This window comes from Triturus cristatus, chromosome 4_1 (assembly GCF_964204655.1).
Source record: "Triturus cristatus chromosome 4_1, aTriCri1.1, whole genome shotgun sequence".
Classification (NCBI taxonomy): Eukaryota; Metazoa; Chordata; class Amphibia; order Caudata; family Salamandridae; genus Triturus; species Triturus cristatus.
Genome location: NC_140585.1, coordinates 275,887,995 through 275,909,785, shown reverse-complemented (window position 1 = coordinate 275,909,785; position 21,791 = coordinate 275,887,995). Strand labels below are relative to the sequence as shown.

General features: G+C 45.4%; 1 protein-coding gene across 1 annotated transcript in view; it reads right to left on the bottom strand.

The window, feature by feature from the left end:
• TRIM24 (tripartite motif containing 24) overlaps positions 1-21,791 on the bottom strand; it is an 868,915-nt gene that overhangs the window by 625,050 nt on the left and 222,074 nt on the right. Inside the window, exon 7 of the mRNA XM_085652031.1 lies at positions 21,408-21,554. Within this exon, the coding sequence (XP_085508157.1) occupies positions 21,408-21,554 (147 nt within the window). The remainder of the gene's footprint in view (positions 1-21,407; positions 21,555-21,791) is intronic.

The window sequence follows — 21,791 nt, the reverse complement described above, 5'->3', positions numbered from 1 at the left end:
TCCAGACATCTCTTCATTACTGACAGCTATTGATTCCGAAGCAACGTTCTTTACTGTAATTGATCTCAAGAATGCCTTTTTCAGCGTCCCAATAGATCCGGAAAGCCAATACTTGTTCGGATTCAGTTTAAATGGACGTAGCTTTAAATTCACACGCGCACCTCAAGGATTTGCAGAAAGCCCCAGCATCTATAGCCAAGCATTGAAACGAGAACTTGACAGTATACACATGCCAGTCAACACTGCTCTGCTTCAATATGTCGATGATCTGCTGATCACCGCCCGAAGCGAACCTGAATGTGAAAAAGCATCACTGACGGTTTTACAATTTCTAGCCGGAAAGGGGCACAAGGTGTCCCCTTCTAAGCTGCAATTCTGTGTCCAGCGAGTTATTTACCTTGGTCACTCGCTGTCCAAGGAGGGAAGGCAGCTTACACCAGATCGCATCCAGCTAATTGCAAATATGCCAATACCCAAGACACAAAAGGAGGTGCGGGCTTTCATAGGCCTCACTTCATATTGTAGGCAGTGGATCCCTCAGTATGCATTTCTAGCAAAACCACTCATTCAATTAACAACACAGGAGGCAGCCACATCGACTGTCCTCCCTTGGACTCAGGAACACACACTAGCTTTTGAAAGCTTAAAGAAAGCTCTATGCCAAGCACCTGTTTTAGCAACACCATGTTACAGAAAACATTTTACACTCTTTGTTACAGAACGAGAAGGTACTGCCTTGTCAGTACTCACACAGGAACAAGCAGGATCACACAAACCGTGTGCTTATTTTTCTAGTACATTAGATCCCGTAGCTCAGGCTCTGCCTGCGTGCCTGAAATCAGTGGCAGCGACAGCTTTAGCAATCAGACAAAGCGATGCCATAGTGTTAGGACATCCATTGACAGTCCAAGTACCACATGCAGTAGAGGTTCTTGTGAATCGAACGCAAACACAACACTTGACTATAGCGCGACTTACAGGTTACGAATTAATATTGTTTCAGCCACATATAGAAATCAGACGTTGTAACACATTGAATCCTGCCACACTTTTACCTGTAAATGGAACAGACCCACTAGCTCATGATTGTATTGATGTTATTACAATAACGACGAAACCCAGACAAGACTTGACAGATGTCCCATTGTCAGATCCAGACCTGACGTTGTATGTAGATGGTTCATGTATGAGAACAGGTACAGGAGAGTTAGTGGCCGCTTACGCAGTCACAACAGACACTGAAATTATTGAAACCAAGTGTATAAATACCTTGTCCGCTCAAGCAGCAGAGCTCGTCGCTCTGACACAGGCCTGTATTCAAGCCACAAATAAAAAAGTCAACATATACACTGATTCACGTTATGCATTCGGAGTTGTACATGACTTCGGCGTGCTGTGGCGAGAGAGAGGTTATTTAACTTCTCACGGTGCCCACATTCAGCACGGACCCCTCATTCATGCCTTATTAGATGCAATACATCTACCCATTGCAATATCGATTATGAAATGTAAAGCTCATACGAAAATTACTGATATCATTTCTCAAGGCAATGATCTAGCTGACAGAACAGCTAAACAGACTGCTCAAACTCAAACATCCGACATGACAAAGACAATAGTCCAGACACCAACACATTGCATGGTGGTTAAGGATCCCGCTCTTGATGTAATTGACATACAGACACATGCTACTCCAGACGAAATAAGGAAATGGACTGAATTAGGAGGGATCCAAACGGATCAAGGATGGATGACGAAGGAAAAATCTGTGTGGTTCCTTCCTGATTCAATGGTCCAAGTCATTATTAACACTGTCCACTGTCAGAGCGACGAGCTCTGCTGCTTGAGCGGACAAGGTATTTATACACTTGGTTTCAATAAGTCCAGCGCATCTAGGAGAGAAAGCTATGCTAGACAGCATTCAACATATTTGGTTCAACAAGCATTTACGAGCAGCAGCGAAACAAAAAGTTCGTACCTGTATGATCTGTTGTCAGTTCAACCCAGGAAAAAGCATTCCCGTAGAGCAGGGTGGATTTCAGCCTCCTGACCACCCTTTTGAAATTCTCCAGATGGATTATATCCAGATGGAACGATGTCGAGGATTCAAATATGTTCTCGTAGTTGTCTGTGCTCTTTCCCGTTGGACAGAGGCGTACCCGGTTTCAGATTACACTGCCCCGACTACTGCCAAACAGTTAGTTCGAGAATTCTTCCCACGATACGGTTTACCACGTGCTGTCTACTCAGATAACGGCCAGCCGTTCTCATCCGAACTAATGAAACACGTTTCACTTTTGTTAGGTTATCAGTGGAAATTCCACTGTGTCCGACACCCCGAGGCAGCAGGTCTCGTGGAAAGACATAATCAAACTTTGAAAATCAGATTGTCCAAAATATGCAGGGAAAAAGGTGTCGACTGGGTAGTAGCATTACCAGTTGCACTCTTTTACATGAGAATGGTAGCACACTCTCGAACAGGGCTATCCCCGTATGAGGTGATCTTTGGCAGACCACCAAATATGTGGGGGACGCCTATACCACGTAAAATAACTGATATTGACTGTAATATGCTGACAGATTATTTGGCTTCCTTGATGTCTGCACTACAATCTTGTCGTTCACAGGTAGCTGCAGCTTTTCCTGACAACACTGAGGTGAAACCCCATGACGTAATTCCGGGGGATCTCGTCTTAGTGAGGAACTTTGATCGAAAGACTCAGCTGGATCCTAGGTGGAAGTCGCCTCAACTGGTCTTACTCACCACCAGGACAGCCGTGAAGATCGAAGGCAGAAAAGGCTGGGTACATTCAAGTCATATCAAGAAATTTTATGGACTACCATCAGATATAAAAACTACACCTCGTGTGTCTTCACCCATTGACTCAAAACTTCCTTTGGTTGACTCAGGTAGTCACGAACATTATAAACTAAAACTCAGATCTAATCAGTCAGGAAATTTGATTGTTTAAGTCCTCTCCAAGGTGAAGCGGTTGAATTTGTCTCTGACATGTATCCCTTAGATCTGAATAGAGAAAGAACCCGAAAAATGTTGAAACGACATACATACTGTAAATCACTGCGTAGTCATTGCACAGTGACGTTATTGATTTTGTTTTTCCTAAGCCTTTTAATAATTACTGCAAGTATATTGTTACACATATGTTATCCTATTTCTAGACATGTTTATAATATTACTGCTGAACATTCATTTAGCGAATTACCTCCGCATGAATTGTCATACAGATTTGCGCTGCGCAATAACACTTTTATTAGTATGTTACATCATTCCCATCAGGTTAGCAATGCTACAAATTGTTGGATATGTGGCCGACTCCCTCCCTATCAGAACTATAAAGGAATTCTACCTCTTTTTCCATACCCGTTCACACACAACGGCTCCTGTGGAGCATGGTTTAATTTACTTAATTCCCAAGATTCGAACTCTGCAGTTTATCAAGACAATGGGGTATGGGGAAATCTGAACTTAGTTTTACTTAAAGTCTGCCACCCCAACAAGGAGGGACTTCTCAAAAGAACAGGAACTGATCTAGAAAATGAAGTATATGGATTAGGTAATTTTACGCTTAATCTCCTGATCTTGAATGTCGAATCCGAAGCTAATCCAAGTTTGCCCGCCATGTCAGTATTTCCAGTAAAAGGTGAATTATGTGTAAGAAAGAATGGTTCCATACATATGGGCCATAGTAGATGCACCACTGTAATAGAATTCAGTGATCAAGGCAAGTCGACATTTAGAGCTTCCCGCCATTCCTATTTTATATGTGGTCAGACGGCATATGTACGTTTGCCTCTAGATTGGGATGGTACCTGCTACATTGGATTCCTTTTGCCACCTGTTTTTCTAGCTCCTCCTGATTATCACAGAAATACTCATTTAGTACACAATAGAGAAAGGAGAGATCTCCCAATAGTCGATTACACTGAAACAGCATGGGAAAAATACACAGATTTCAATAAAGGTCTCTTTCCCTATATAGGTACCGTTACTAATAGTAAGCTGATACGTAGATTAACTAGAACACTGGAAGCAGTAGCGAACGAAACTATTTCCGCCTTAGGCAATTTAACAGAAGAGCAGTCTGCTATGCGGATTGTTGTGCTTCAAAATCGTCTTGTCCTTGACGTCATCCTGGCCGATAGGGGCGGAGCTTGTAGGGTCATCGGATCAAGCTGTTGCGTATTCATACCAGAAAATTCGCCATCTGTATATAAAGCCATAACCCACCTTCATAAGATTGTAAGCCAGATACACCAGAATCCAGGCACCTGGACTTGGTCCGGTTGGTTTTGGAGCGTGTTATCAGCCTGGGGATGGAGAGTTCTATCCTTCCTAGGTATTGGCCTTCTCATACTATTCAGTTGCTGCTTATGCCTGCAATGTGGACCAGCGATTTGTGGTCTGTGTGCCACATCGTGCATTCCACATCAAGATTTTCATTCAAGATCCCGGAAGAAGAAAGAAGAACAAATGATGCTATATGAACAGATCAATGGATTAATGAAGATTGATATCTCTTGACGGGCAAGTAGGGGACAAGGAGGGAATGTGGAAATATGGATTTTTCTGGTCAATTATGTCCCCTATCTTGGACCCCAACGGTTCTATGTGCATGTTACAAGTACATGTATGTTCCCTCCAGTTCCAGTTATGAAGACGCAAATACATGTGCGTCCACCGTTAACATGTCCTCTGTTGATCCGCCATGAATGGGCCGGATATTCCATTCCTAAGTAGGAAAGGCCACCGCCTTTATATGGTTCACTTATGCCATTTTACAGTCCAGGCAAGTAGGCCCTGATTCTGTCATCAAGCTTTCCCTGCTCTCTACCTCTGAAGCTCCAGTCCGAGCCTGCATCTGTGACCATGAACTTTGTCTCATCCTCTGCGCGGCTCACGATGCCTGACATCAGCTTGCTGCCTGCCAAGAACTGTATTTCACCTTCGGAAATTATCTGCTCCGCTCCCTGCCCAATGCATTCCTGTCTAGTAGCTTAAAGTAAACATTCTGCCAGCTACCGAGCAAAGGCCCGGCTTCTCTGTCTTTATGCAAGTAATTCATAGCCCTGTTACTATGGAAGATTCCTGCCCTCGCATCTAGTGTAGACACTTAGACGCTTGTACACGCACTAACAGTCAGCATAGTCAGTATAGAATAAGATTCTACTCCAAGAAGGCCTCTCTTTTGGATAACATAGTTCTTTAAACATAGGATGTTAGATATGATTTGGGATTAGGTTGACTTGACCCTCCAGACATTTGTCGCCACATGTAGAGCTAAATGTCAAGTCCCCTTCACCCCCTAGCTGCACGTCAATCACACGTCATGCTGCTGCGCGCGCATCTCTGCAAAGTATTTCTGCTGACATTGCGAAATTATTTCATAGGTCCACCCATATGTAACATCACAACCAATGACGTTTCCTTGTTACTCCCAATTACGCCTCCTTCAGCTACGCATGTGAAATGTTATCTTTGCTATCAATTGTTACGCCTCTTGCATTTGCTTCGCTGTAATGCCTATTGTATAAAAGTTATTAATTATCAATAATGTATGTACTTCACTTCCTGAGCCTCCGTGGTGATGGAACCTGGAGTCCACGATTTCGAAATCGTTTATTGGAATAAAGCCCGTTCTTAACCTCTAATACCACGGATTCTGCCTCTTATTTATTGAGCTATTTTTATTATGTTCTGTATCAAATTAAGTCCCGGTAATTAAATTATTTACCACAGTAGCATAGAGAAGGATATCATCCGCGTATAGCAAAATCCTTTCATCATCTCCAGACTCCCTCTCTGCCCGGAAGCCCCTAATATCGGGGTGTTTCCTAATCAGACAGGCCAGAAGCTCTAGGACGAAAGCGAACAAGAGGGGGCATAAAGGGCAGACCTGTCTGGTACCTCGCCTAATGGGAAATTCATTTAACCTCTTCAGTGCCCATGACGAGTTAGTCTCGTCATGGAGCACGGTCGCGCTGTGCCCATGACGAGACTATCTCGTCATGAACCCCACCCACTTATAAAACGCCCGGCACAGGAGGGGGAAAGGGCGTGGCACAGAAGGGGTTAACAGTGCACTACTCTGACCCTGGTTACTGGGTCACTGTATAGTAGTCATATCCACTTTAGGAAATTTAGGGCCAAAACCGTATTTCTTCAGCACCTGCATCAAAAAGGGCCTGTGGACTGCATCAAATGCTTTCTTGGCATCTAATGTGAGGTGTACATGTAGATCCTTACTAGTTTGTACTGTCTCTAGCCAGCTGTACAACCTACATAAATTCAGTCTAGTAGACCTCCTAGCCATAAAGCAAAATTGTTCTTTATGGATGAAAGGGGAGATAGCCGATAGGAATCTCATGGCCAATGCCGTTACTAATATTTTAGTCTCGACGTTTAGGAGTGAGATTGGGCCATAGGAGCCACAAAGTGTAGCTAGTTTCCTGGCTTGTGTATGACCACTATTGTGGCCCTCCATACGTTTGGTGGCAATCTCCCTTTCTGTCTGGCCTCTTAACACAGTTGTAGGAGGTGGAGCAGGATCTGGGCATTGCTCTTATAGGACTCAACCAGTATCCCATTAGGGCAGGAGACTTTTCCTTACTTAAGATGTATGATAGCCTATTATCTACAAGAGAGCGAGGTCTTTATCTAGGTTGTAACTGTCAACCAGTGGGAGGGTTGCCATCGGAATTGCAGCCAAGTAGGCCTCTATCTGAGGAGTTTCTGCTAACAGACGTGCCGTATAGAAGGCTGTATAATATTTCTCAGATATGTGAGCAATGTCTACGTCACTATCATAGATGTTGTTTGCATCGCCTACTATATACCCAGAATGTCTTTATCTCTGCGCACTAGCCAGGCCAGCAATCGCTAGTCTGTATTTTTTATCATAGAAGATGACATAGTAGGGGTATGTATAACAATATTAAATGTTGCTACCCCTCTTATTAAAACATTGTTTAAGGTAAGAAGATCATATATTGAAGACACTCTTGCCGGAGGTGTATCTGTCCGAGTAGGTGAATAATCTCTGACTGATGAGTAAGTAGTGGTTGTCCAAGATGAAGATCCTCTCCTGTGCAGAGATCTGGACTTCGGCATGATCTTCTAGAGGGCATGGAGGTAATCTGTTTTTTTAAGTTCTACTAGACCCAACTAGTGATCTGGAACAGTGACGTCGTGGACTGCTAGATCTTTGTGGAGACCTATGTTGTGAAGTCTTAAGATGCGGGCATCTTAAGGGCCTTGTAGAAGGGGGCTGAGACTGTGTGCCTGAAGAAAAATTAGTCATTGAAGACCTCCTGGGAAACTGAGCGCTTGAGATCTGCATCTCAGGTTTGACACTCCATGGTGAATAAGTACGTGAATATTCAGTCAGGTGTATGTGGCACAGATCTATGTTGTAAAGTTTGAAGCCAGTGTGGAGATATATTCAAAGACGATTGGGATCTGGCCCTTAATGTACAGGGGCCTACACTCTATAGCGGGTGGTGAATTTGCTGGTAAAGAGTGTCGTTTGCTGCAACGTCCAAGGTTTCACTTTCAGCATAGGCTGTGGCTTAGTTTCTGATTCAAACAATGATAGACGGTGGACTGTTGCCGTATGCTTCAACAGCGAACGTCAAGGATGATTTAACGTCAAGTGGTGTCTCAACAGTGTACCTGCCTGCAGCGAGCACACCAGTAGCTTTTCTTTCCTCGACATTCTACTTCTCAACGGTTATCAGGAAAATCTCCTCTTCCTTCGAAATCTCTCCGGATTTTCTTCTGCAAGAATTCTTGCAGTGAAATAAGGGGGCTTTCTTGAAGACTGAACTTTCCCCAAGGCCTCTTGATAAGCCAGCGGCTGTATCTTGCCCTTTCTTGGAGGTCATACAGTCTGATCAACTGTCTATCCTTTAGAGTTAACTTGTAAAACTTCTGACAGTTACTACAAGCCTCAGGATGGTGAGTTTACAGAAGGCAAACAAAACAGTGAGGATCTGTCTGGGCCACCTTCTTCCCACAGGAAGGACACTTCACAAAAAGCGACTGCATTTTTGACAGGAAAATACATTATTTTCTGTCAGAAAAAAATGTTTCTCTGTACTCTAGGTGCTGAAAAATGTTGAATATCTGTCCAAAAGAAAGGTTTTTTAAAGATTTTACAATGCTTTAGCCAAAAAGGCAGAGCTATGTGCCACAGGACCCTGTCTCCAGGAGCCAGAAAAATGAACTGACCTGTCACCTGTGAAGCATGATGGAGTACAGCCTTGGGGCTCTTAAAGGCACAAAGCCAGTTTTTCTCTGCTATGCTTTGTATTGCAGCCTATTAGCTAACAGAGTCTCATATTCCCTGTCCGTTTAATTTAAAAAAGGTTTGTAAACGATTTTCTATGGTAATTTCCTTTATTAATGACACATTTTTATGGAATTGGTTTCTTCTTAAAATGAATATATCTATCTATCTATCTATCTATCTATCTATCTCCGGGATTCCCCGCACATGGGTGACTAATCAGTGCTTATGACTATTGATGAGGATCCCCTGGAAGGGAACTTTTGTTTCGTCAACGCCTCGTTCCATTTAGATTCAAAGGGGAAAGGGGGCGTAGGGGGGCGGATGCATTAGGATTCACTTTGCAGGTGGAAGCCTGCACCCCCAAACTCTTCGGAGTAGGGTGATGTGTAAGAAAATCAGGATTGCCAGGCGGCAGTCTATGGCATCTGGTTACCTGCCTGCTCACTGGTGGGCAATTGGTGTAGATAAAATGCTCATATGGGTGTCTATTATGAACTCTCATTTGAAGTAAAGGCGCAGGCGAGGCTGGTCCATGGTGCAAATCTTCAGTAAGGACATTCGTTCTAAAAGGCAGCTCTAGGATCGAAGACTTCAGCTGCTTGTTTAATTACAAGGAGGCACTCTCTTCAACTGGGGCTCAGTGGGGCAAAATCAACCCTGTGTCAAAGGAAGTATCCAGCTCACTGGCCTCCTGTAGGTCCATGCATAAGCTGTCATCATAATATAGGGGCAAGTCATCTCAGCTATCACCATTATCATCTCCATCTGGTGGCAAACTCTGATCAGAATCAGAACCAAAAACATGGAGCCTCTTAGGATGGCTATGAAGTAGTGGGAGTATATTATCGGAGTCAGACTGTACGGGGAACAGGTGTACTAGAGTAGAGTTGGAGCACAACCTTAGTCACAGACAGGCATCTGCTTCCATAAATTCCTAAAGAACGTTCAACACTGTATCTCGGACTCATGCATTAGCCATGCATGGAGCATGACATAGGTAGTGTTTTTTAATTGACAGAAAATAACGATAATGAGGTAGCATTAATCAGACGACTACTGCTATTTTGGCTATGAATGACAAAAGAAAGGCTGAAAAGAAAATAAGTTACTTACCTGTAACTTTAGTTCTCCAGTATTGGAAGCCTTCATAGATTCACATGCTTGAATTATTCCCTGTCGTCGAAATTGGAGTCCCCGGTAAATCAAAATAGCAATGCCAAGCTATCAAACTAGAAACCAGGCCTAGGCCCATTTCACTTTTATAACATATCCACCTCTTTTTGTAAAAGAGACCAAAGATAACACACAACCAATCAGAACAGTCTCACCCTTTAGAACCTTCCTGAGAGAACCTCAGACCTTCAGATTTTCGCAGCAGTAGTGCTATAGGATAACCATAAAGGTCAAAAGGAAGGTTGAGTTTTCTCAGGTAAGGAGGGTGGGTCGATTGTTAATCTATGAAAGCTTCCAATACTGGAGAACTAAAGCTACAGGTAAGTAACTTATTTTCTTACTCCAGTATTGGAATTTTCAAATGCTTGAATCAGAGTAGCTAGCAGATATGAGCACATTTCTTGTCTCGATCCTTTTAGAAATAGGACATAAGGACAGAAAAAATACAAACCATCAAAATTCTTTCTTAATCTAGACCTTGAAGAGTAACCAAATAAGCATTTAATCTTTTTGCGTAATTATGCATTAACCTCCAAGATTCTGCAAACAGTCATAGGCTTCTTAAACATGTGAAAGAGTCATATACACATCATATAACATGAAAATAGAAAAATAAACATTTACCAAAGAATGTACAAGGAGTTAGGGGGAAAAAAAGGAAGGAGGGATGAAACAAAGCTCACCGCTATTGAAATAGGTTCCTCAGGACTGCTTGGATCCCAGCCGTATCATCACGTGTTGAAGATTCCAAGCAGTAATGTCTGGTAAAGGTATGGATACTCTTCCAGGTGACTGCTCTGCAGATGTCCCGGATAGGTACCCCAGCAAAGAGGGCTGTAGAGGAAGAGACTGCCCTTGTGGAGTGAGTACGGACTTTCCTCTGTAGGGGTTTTCCAGCTAATTGATGACAATACTGGATAGAGCTGGAAATCCAACGTGCAATTCCTGGTTTAGAAAGGGGAAACCCCTTACGAGGAGCACAGTAAGCTTCAAAGAGCTGAGGTGACTTCCTAAAGTGTTTAGTTCTTTGGAGATAGTATGTTAAGCAAAGCTGAAAGTCTAGTGAATGCAGTGATCTGTCAGCCGGAGTTGTAGGTTGAGGGAAAAAAAGTCTTAAGAACCACAGGTTAATTTAATTGGAAATCTGAGGGCAGGTTGAATAAGCTAGGTATCTCGGAGTGGAAGTCATGGCAACTGTAGAGAAGATACTTTAATGCAATATTGATCCCTTGATTGACAAAATTAAACCTGAATTAATTCGACTACACAAATTACATCTTTCAATAGGCAGATGTAATTTAATTAAAATGCTTTTTTCCCCAAATTTTTATACTGTATAAGAGCAATTCCACTAGAATTCAGCAATATGTGTCTAAAAAAGATCGAAGACCTGTTCTCACGATTTATATGGGCCTATGAGAAACCCAGACGAGCTTACAAATTTCTCTCTCTACCAAAAGAGAAAGGGGGGCTCGCTCTCCCAAATATGAGACTTTTCTATTGGGCAACCACTCTTCTATACAACCTCACCCTCTGATAAAACTACAGATAATGTGCTAGAAGATATACCCATGCCGTTAGAGCTCATAATGGGTAAGGATGCGTGGGGATGGATCTGGAGGTTTTTAAATGACTCCCACTACAAAAAGGTGCGCTTTAAGACGCTGGTGGCCGGATTTAAAAGTATGAAATCGGTCCGTAAAATGCTAGGTCTGGGTTGTTTGAACCACTACACGCCATTGTACAACAATCCAAACTTGCCCGACATCTTTAAAGACCCATTACTCAAAAAGTGGCAAAATAAAGGCCTGTTTAAACTGGGGGATTTATACTCTCTCTCGGATATCGCTTCTTTTGAGAGTCTTAAAGAAAGATATAAACTGATTGGAAAGATTTTTATAAATACCTACAAGTACGTGATTTTTTAACAAGAAAGTGTGGCGGTCCAGCAGGATTTATTAACAATCCCATTATTGATAATCAAAGATTGAATCATCCATCTATCAGAAAGGTGTATAACTCTCTTAACGTATTAATGCCGGATGATTTAATAACGCGAGCCAAGAAGTGGATAGAGGAAATAGATCTCAGAAGATTTATTTTTCCACTCATATGAGCTAGCATAAAATCTATTAATCCCGGCACGGCTTCAAGCCCAGTATTACAAATCCTACTTCTCCCTGTACTATGCTCCCCAAAAAAAAAAAAACGCAAAACGGGGGACGGGGAGAGGGACTTTTTGTCCATGATGCTCCTTATACCAGGCTGATCTTAATCACGTTTGATTCTTGTGACGTATTAAGTAACCTTAAACTTGAGATCACAAACTTTTTTAAAGAAGTACTAGGGAGGAATGTTCTTATTTCTTCTTCCCTGATCTGTCTTGGGGTAGATCAGGAGACGCAAGGCAAACCTGGAGAGTATTTGATCTTTATAGCCATGGCAATATACTGCCTTTGCCTTGCCTCAGCATGGTTGGACCTATCTCCTCCAGGGTACCACCAATGGCTAACACGACTGGTAGCAAATTACAATTTTGAAAACGCCATCTATGGGAAAAGAGGTGCACGGTCCTGCAAGAAAGGGCTAAAGATCTGGGAAACTCTGACTAAATGACTTGAGAGATAACCCAAATAATTTAACTCTTTACTTTTTTCTTCTTTTCTCTCTTTTTTTCTTTCTTTCTTGTTTTATTGCCTTAGTGGTTAAAAACTTATAAAAGTAGAGCCAACCCCTAGGGTGGGAGGAGGCTAAAACATTCAGAAATGTGTGCATGAAGAACAAGTTACTTACCTTCGGTAACGCTTTTTCTGGTGGATACAGTATCTGCCTGTGGATTCCTCACCTTGTGAATATCCCTGCGCGAGCAACATTCGGAAACTTTTGTAGCAGTCCACGCCGATGGGGTCGAAGACGACGTCACAGAGACACGGCTCCGCTCGCGACTCCGCTGACGTCACCGGCTCCATAAGAAGACCTCGTCGGCGTGAGGACGTCAGTTCTGCCCCTTTTTTCAGTGCCTTCGAGGCACACGGACAGACTGAGAGCAATATATATACTCAGTATACACAGTACACAATATGCATATCAACACACCCAGTGTGGAAAATAAATAACAAAGCACAAGAAATAACAAAATGCCTTTGACAGTAATAAACACATTTGAAACACCATCAATAGAATTACAGGCATAGAACTACAGGTATAGAAGGATGGACAACGGGGAGGCGGGTGGGTCAGTGAGGAATCCACAGGCAGATACTGTATCCACCAGAAAAAGCGTTACCGAAGGTAAGTAACTTGTTCTTCTGATGGATACATCTGCCAGTGGATTCCTCACCTTGTGAATAGATTCCACAGCAGTCCCCACTCCACCCTTCTATACCAGAAAGTCCTGAAGGACGGATCGCGCAAAATGTCAGTCCCTCCTCACCTCAGTGTCTAAGCAATAATGTTTTGCGAAGGTGTGGAGGGAGGCCCAAGTTGCCGCCCTACAAATGTCCTCCACAGGAACACCCCTAGACAAAGCAGACGTGGAAGACTTTGCTCTAGTGGAATGAGCCCTCAAACCCTCCGGTGGTTCCTTACCAGCCAGGGAGTAGCAAATCTTGATGCACAAGACAATCCACCTGGAAAGGGTGCGCTTGTGCACCGTTCGACCTTTCCTGCAGCCAGCAAAGCCCACGAAGAGCTGGTCATCAACTCTGATGTCCTTTGTCCTGTCCAGGTAAAAGCTCACCGCCCTCTTAGGGTCCAAGCGGTGAAGTCTCTCCTCCTCCTTGGAAGGGTGAGGGGGAGGATAGAAAGAAGGAAGTGTAATGGACTGCCCCAGATGAAAGGGAGTTACCACCTTAGGCAAAAACGCAGCCCTGGTCCTAAGTACCATTCGTTCAGCATGCACAGTCAAGAATGGAGGTTTTGAACTTAGAGCTTGAAGCTCACTTACCCTCCTTGCCGAGGTGATTGCAATGAGGAATACCGTCTTAAAGGACAACAGCCTCAAAGGACACTTGTGTAAGGGCTCGAAGGAAGAACCCATAAGATAAGTTAAGACAAGGTTTAAGTCCCATTGAGGCATAATAAAAGGAGACGGAGGAAACTTGTTTGTAAGGCCCTTTATAAAACGAAGAACAATAGGTGATCTGAATAATGACGGCTGATCCGGCAAACAAAGGAAAGCCGACAAAGCCGATAAATATCCTTTCACAGTAGCCACAGCAAAGCCTTGCTGAGCCAGAGAAAGGGCAAACTGTAGAATGTTAGACAGACGATCCTTCAAGGGATTAATGGACCTCTCTCCGCACCAAAGCACAAATTTAGACCACCTATATGAGTATATAGATTTGGTGGAGTGTCGCCTGGCCGATAAAATAACATCCACCACATCTGGTGGGAGAGAGAAAGAATTCAGGTTGCCCCGTTCAATCTCCAGGCATGAAGGTGTAAGCTCTGGAGGTGGGGGTGTAGAACCTGCCCATCCGACTGCGAGAGGAGGTCTGCCCTCAGCGGGAGACGGAGCGGAGGGCACGAGGAGAGGTGGAGAAGATCTGTGTACCACACCCTTCTTGGCCAATCCGGGGCCCGGTCTTGGCGAATCTTCCTCAGAACCCGAGAATCAAGGGTATGGGAGGAAACGCGTAAAGGAGTCGTGAACCCCAACTCAACTGAAACGCGTCCCCCAACGCTCCCTGCATCGGATACTGGAGACTGCAGAAAGACGGGCAGTGAGCATTCTCTTGAGTGGCGAATAGGTCCACCCGAGGAGTCCCCCACGTCCGAAAGACGTGACGAACTACCTCTGGATGAAGCCTCCACTCGTGGTCGGCGGAGAACTGCCGACTGAGACTGTCTGCACGAACGTTCAGAACCCCGGCCAGATGATTTGCCATTAGACAAATCTGATGGACCTGAGCTCAGGACCATAGACGCAGGGCCTCTCTGCAGAGACAAAGAGACCCCACTCCTCCCTGTTTGTTTATATACCACATCGCGGTCGTATTGTCCGTCAGGACTTGAACAGACTGACCGCGAAGGGAAGGGAGGAAGGCCTTGAGTGCCAAACGTATCGCCCGCAATTCCAGAAGGTTGATGTGAAGCAACCTTTCTTCTGGAGACCAAAGACCCTTGATCTCCAGATCCCCCAGATGAGCACCCCACCCTAAGGTGGAGGCATCCGTTATCACAGTTGTCACCGATGGAGGTAGACGGAAGGGCTTCCCTTGGGACAGATTGCCCTCCACGCTCCACCAAGATAGATCCGCTGCAGCTTCTCCGGAGATCCTCACAGACTCCCTGAGATCCCCTTTGTGCTGATACCACTGCTTGCGGAGGCACCACTGGAGCGCCCTCATGTGCCAGGGTGCATGGTTGACCAACAGGATGCAGGAAGCGAACAGACCGAGCAGGCGAAGGACCTTCAGAACTGGAACGACCGCTCCGCTGTAAAATAAAGGAATCATTTCCTGTATGTCGAGAATCCTTTGAGGAGGAGGGAATGCTCGACACACAGTAGTATCCAGTACCGCACCTATGAACAGGTTGCGCTGAGAGGGCACCAGGTGAGATTTGGGTACATTTATCGAAAAACCCAATTTGTACAACAGCCGAGTTGTATCCTGCAGGTGACGCAGCACCTTCTCTGGCGACTCCGCTTTTATCAACCAGTCGTCCAAATAAGGGAAAACTGAAATCCCCGTCCTTCTGAGATGGGCTGCCACCACTGCCATCACCTTCGTCAAGACTCGAGGTGCTGAAGTAAGACCAAACGGTAGGACCGCAAACTGATAATGTTGCGACCCTACCGTGAAACGGAGATACTTTCTGTGCGACTTCAGGATGGGGATGTGAAAATACGCATCCTGCAAGTCGAGCGACACCATCCAGTCCTCCTGATTCAGCGCCTGAAGAACCTGCGCAAGGGTGAGCATCTTGAACTTCTCCTGTTTCAGGTAAAAGTTCAGAATTCTGAGGTCCAATATCGGACGTAACCTGCCATCCTTTTTCGGAATCAGGAAATACCGGGAGTAGCATCCCTGACCCCTTTCCTGCTCTGGAACCACCTCTATCGCACCTTTCTGAAACAACTTCAGGACTTCCTCCTGCAGGAGAAGACGGTGGTCCTCCGAGCAAGCCCCTTGGCAAGGAGGGTAATTTGGAGGGAATTCCCGAAAGGGAAGGGCGTACCCATTTTCTACAAGATCTAGAACCCAGAGATCTGTAGTTACAGATTCCCAATCTTGTAGAAAATGGGTAAGCCGGCCCCCCACAGGACCAGCATGATCTGGAATGTCGAATCTAGGGCTGCTTTGCAGTGGTGGGAGGGGCAGAGGAGGAGGAAGAGGAGGAGGAGAGCTGACGGCCACGTGTGCGACCCCTGATTCTTCCTCTGTAACCTCTCGACGAGGAACCCTGCTGCTGCTGGGTCAGTATATAGGAGCGAAAAGTCGCCTTTCCAAAGCCCCTATACATTTTAAAAGAACCTCTTGGCTGGGATTGAAGGCCCAACGACCTAGCCGTAGCCTTACTCTCCTTGAAGCGTTCGAGAGCAGCATCCGCCTTCTTCCCAAACAAGCCAGACCCATCAAAAGGCAAGTCTAATAAGGTCGACTGCACATCCGAGGAGAATTGAGAGGACTTTAGCCATGCACCCCCTCCTGGTGGCCCCATGACTCTGGCAACTGAGTCTGCCGTGTCCAGTCCACTCTGAATGACTTGTCGATCAGCCGCCTGGGCATCAGTCAGAACTTCATTGAAGCCAGCCCTATCCTCCTCCTACAGCTTTGGTGCAATCTTCTTTGCCGAATCCATTAGCACATGGATATAGCGCCCCAATAAACACGTCGCATTCGTGGACTTGAGAGCCATGCTGGCTGATGAAAAGACCTTTTTGGCAGATTGGTCCACCTTTTTGGCCTCTCTGTCTCCTGGAACCTGAGGAAAGGCCCCCTTTGACCTTCCCGAACAAGCCGCCTGGACCACCAAGCTCTCAGGCGAAGGGTGCGAAGTTAGAAATTCAGGATCCCCTGGAGCCACTCTATATCTCCTTGCGACTGCCCTGGAGACCGCAGGAGCTGAAAAAGGCTTGCGCCATACCTCCAGCACAGGTTCCATAATAGCCTCATTAAAGGGTAACAAAGGCTCCGAGACCGCTGTAGGTGAATGCAGCACCTCAGTAAGTATATTAGACCTGAACTCCGTGGACGGTAACTGTAGGTCCAACAATTCTGCAGCTTTTCTGATGACCGCATGATACGGCGCTGCATCTTTAGAGGGCTCATCTGATGGTGCAGTGATTTCCCACTCTGGAGACAAATCCAGTCCACTTGCCTCCTTCAGTTCTTCAAACACCTCATCAGATTCGACTAACTCTCCCTCTTCAGCCTCTTCCAACAGAAAGCGTCTCTCATCCACCACTCTGTGCTTCCCTTCTGGAACGAATCCGCACGAGCGGCGTCGGCGTAGAACGCGGATCCGCTGGAGCAGCCGGCGTCGAACGAAGTCGAGTCGGCGCCGGTGAAGAGGGAAGCGGCGTCGATGTTCTCGGCGCCGGTAGCTGCCAAGACAGCGTCGCCGGAAAGAATGGCATGAACGGAGCTTGAGGGTAGACCTGCGGCACTCCCAAATTGTAAGCCATCGGACCCACAGGTGCACCAGAGGTATACATGGCCCTTGAAAACACCTCGTACATGGCATTAAGATAATGCGAGGGGTCCTGACCTGGACCAGGGAATGCAGGATACTGGTCAGGCAGCACCGGACTCAGGCCTGGCGGCGCCGACGGTGGTACAAGCGACGTCACAGTCTCACCCGGAGCCTGAAGATCCTCACCCGGGGCCGGAGCCGGAGAACCAGCTGGAGCCGGAGATGGAACCGGCGTCGGGGATGATACCGGCACCGGAGATTCAGCCGGAGCCGGCGAAGTCACCGGAGAAGAAGGAGCTGAAGGTGAAGCCGGGACCGGAGAAGGAGACACTGACTCTCTCCAACGTCGAGTAGGCGACTTCGACTTCGGAGCCGAACCTTTGTCGGAATGATGATGTGAAGAATGCCTCCTCTTTTTCTTAAGCTTCTTACTTTTCGAAGCATGCCCCGAAGTCGACTTGGACGCCGACCTCGACCTGGATCCCGACCTCCTCCTTCATCTTTTTTCCTTCTTCTTCATCCGAGCGATGAAGAGCTTCGCTTCTCTTTCCTTGAGAGCCTTCGAGCTTATCTTGCGGCAGCTGGAACAACCACCCACATCGTGGTCGGATGAAAGGCACCAAACACAGTCCTCGTGTGGGTCGGTAATAGACATGTGCTTGCCACATTCTCGACAGGGCTTGAAACCCGACTTCCTTGTCGACATCTTCGAAGAAAGACAGAACATTTTCAGAAAATACACAAAGTAACAGGTAAAGCTACTAGTAACGATTCCCGAAATCCGTTGGCGTCGTCGGCGCGGAAAAAAGGGAACTGACGTCATCACGCCGACGAGGTCTTCTTATGGAGCGGAGTCGCGAGCGGAGCCGTGTCTCTGTGACGTCGTCTTCGACCCCATCGGTGCGGACTGCTACAAAAGTTTCCGAATGTTGCTGGCGCAGGGATATTCACAAGGTGAGGAATCCACAGGCAGATGTATCCATCAGAATAACAATTACTGATTAAATGTTAATATTAATTTTCATCTACGATAAGTAACTTATTTAAAGATATACGCAACCTACCTACGGTGATAATACATGTACGTTGATTTCCTTTTCGAATTTATAAGTTGTTTACAAGGCGATTGGAAAATTGAAGTCTAAATCTGTATTATTGTTATCATGCACCAAATAAATATTTTAATTGTTTTTTTTTTTTTTAAAGGAAATCCGAGGGCACCTTAGGGATGAACTTTGGGTTAGTACTGAGTACTACAGTAGTCATTCTTGAATTGAAGAAGACTCCTGGATAGTGAGTGCCTGCAATTCGCTAACCTTTCTAGCCGATGTCAGAGCCAGAAGAAGAGCCACAACAGGAATTTAAAGTCCGCCCTGGGAGTGGGATATCTGTGTCCCCTTGATCATCATCCGAGGTATCTTGTTGGATAATAGGAGTAGTTGGTGGAGGACCCTCTAACAACAATTGCAGCGGTGGTGGTGGTGGCACCCGGTGGGTGGGAGGCACCAAGGCTGGTCTAGTGGTAACTGAGTCCTGTTCCGGAACCGAAGATGGTGTCGGAAATCTCCGTTTGTAGTCAGAGCATAAATTGGAAGTCCTAAATCAACGAAGATGGTATACAGACCATCTCCTGTTGATGTTCTCTATGGTAGTCCTGGGGAGGATCATGGTCCTGCTCTCCTTCATATCCCTCTTCAGAATCCTCCTCCTGGCCCTTAACGTGCAGGTCCAAAGGGCTATGGGCATATCTGAAAGGACCATCTTCATCCGGGTCCTCCTCTTCCAGGAGGTGAGAGGGTCACCTTACTGAGTGAAGTGACTTCAGGAGTCACATGGCGCTTTGTGTCTCTCTGCAGAACTTTTAAACACCGTAGACGGTGTCGTCGACGATAAAGATATTGCCATCGACAGCGTTGTCGTCTATACCATCGTCATTACCGTTGCCGTCAACGCTGCCGTCGTCGTCCTTGTCACCGTCGTCTTCGGCGACAATGTCATCATTGCTGTCGGCGTCGACAGCTCTGTCGTCGATGGAGTTGGAACCGTCTTCGTCGACACAGTCAGAGCTCTCTGCAATAACCCAGCGACGGAACTGAGGAAAGCTGAAGAGACTTGTCACTCTGCGGTGTCGGCGACTGCTTCGTCAACAGTGGTAACTTCTTTTCCTGTCTTTCCTCAAGAGGAACAGAGGATTGTTTCTTGAACACTTTTCTCCCCTCAGGAGGCGAAGGAGGGGGAACAAAGCTCAACTCCCTCACTCCACTGTTTCCTGTTTTAAGTCCTTTCCTCTTCTTTTCATCTCTGTGAGGAGATTTAGTTGGACTGAGCCTATCAGACCCATGGGAGGTCTTTTTAGAGGCTTTCTGAGGGCACTCCTCAAAAGAAGTAGGGTCAGACCTTCCTCTTTTTTCAAATCTTCTAGAAGACGAAGCAGATGAGGCCTCATCACTGTCGTCACTAGAGACTGGAGCCAGGTAAGGCGACGTCCCTCGCGAATCCTCAAGGTATTAGTAGAAAAGGTACGACATACCTTGCAGTCTTTGGCCTTGTGGTCTTGATACAAGCAGTATATGCAATCTTTATGAGAGACATCCACATAAAGCCACTTTTTAGAGCAGGTGGCACAAGCTCTAAAAAGCCCCTTTTTCTCCTGGTCTGCCATGATGAATAGAGAACAGACCAAAATTGTAGAGTAATCTGGAAAAATATAGCTGAAGAATACTCTCAAAAGTAGTCAAATAAGGAATAACTGAGCAGAGCTCAGTGGAGACTCCCTAGCACAACGTGCGGTAGAAAATCTGAAGGTCTGGGGTTCTCACAGGAAGGTTCTAAAGGGTGAGACTGTTCTGATTGGTTGTGTTTTATTTGGTCTCTTTTAAAAAAAAAAAAAAAAAAGGTGGATATGTTATAAAACTGAAATGGGCCTAGGCCTTAAATAGCAGGCTCCGAGTTATTCATTATAAATTTCTCCACCGTAGCTACTATACCCCGGTCCGGCTTCATAAGTTTGGCCTACGTGACTCTGACAGATGCAACAGATGTAAGGCAGAACACACCGATTTCTTACACTTGGCATGGGGATGTCCTGAGGAACTACAGTATTGGTGGCAGATCCTCACAGCTCTTGATGCCATTACTTCCTCACCCGTCTCCAGATCGCCACTCATTACACTCCTTGGGAATACTGAACATATTCCCGTCGCATACCGGAAGTTTGTGTCCTTTTGTTTAGTACTGGCTAAACGCTGAGTGGCCTGTAGATGGTGCTGTGGCCGAGCACCCAAATTTAAGGAGTGTCTGGGCTATATGATACTTTGGCAAGATCAACTAAGCACATATGCAGAACTGCTTCCCCACTCCGAGCGCCCCGTGACATTTGGGGCCCACTACAGACATACCTATTAGCGCACCCTATCACCCCCACTGACGCGCCATGAAACCAGCGCGCCCCGTGCGCTTTGGCAAGCTTCCCTCCCCATACAGAAGGAAAGTACATTGAATATGCCCTTTCTTCCTTTGTTCTTGGGTGGCCCCCCTTGTCTGCCTTTCCTGATTATGTGTGTGGTACTGCAATGCTTATACAGATCATTATGCCATGGTCCCCACATGCTACTAACTCGTGCTAACAGGGGATTATCTACCCACTGACCTCCCTATATACCGGATGTTACAGCTTTTACTTGATGGATATCTCATTACTGTACATGATGTAATCACTTTATACTGTAATTGCGGATATGATGAGTTTATGTCACTGACGGAACTTTCTTCAATAAAGTTTTCTTTAAAAAAGAAAACATTTTAAACGGGCCTAGGCCCGGTTTCTAGTTTATGATAGCTTGACTGCGCCACCCACCTCAAGATGACACAGGACCTCAATTGAGGAGTTGCTGAGAAATTTTAAATAAAAAAGCAAGGACTGAAAAAGCAGGAAAAATAAATTCCATTCTTTAAACAAATAAAGTATGCCCTTGTCACGCAGGAGTAAACATTTCACCATTAAAGTTTATATAAACTGCTGAATGAGTTTCCCCAGGGGACAGCACTCAAATTAAATGCTTTGAGTTTTGTCAGAAAAGAGCTATCAAAATATTTTATAGCATTATTTTTATATAAAATAAAGACAGAGCAAAATTGATTTGATTTTAATATTTAATTTTTTACATTTGGTCTGCATGCACCACTATTCCGGCTCGCTAATGTCTATACTGATAGCTTTATCGCAGTCGGTAATCAATTTCTGAGGAGTGACTCATACCAGCGCTATAGCCAATGTGTTCTTACCAAGCGTTTGCTGTACAGCAAGGCTGTGCTGCTGCCACTGGAAACTGCCCATTTGGAGAAGCCAACTACATGTTCCAGCTGACTGGAGAGACCAGCCACCTCATGCTGTTGTTTCAGAAGCTTCATTCGCCGATCTTTTGCCAGGCTCTGAAAAGGAAAAATCATTTGCTTAAGTAAAAAAACCAATAGCAAGCAAAACGGCACATGCAGAAGTAAACTAAAATCCTTTTAACACATGCTTCCCCACATTATTTGAATAGAAATATGCCCCACAAAAAACAATGGCATTTTGCATGTTCTACAAGGACTGAAAAACAAAACCTAAAGAATATACTGGGACATCTCATAGTTTAATGTAGCAAGTTTGTATTGAGGTTGTTTTAG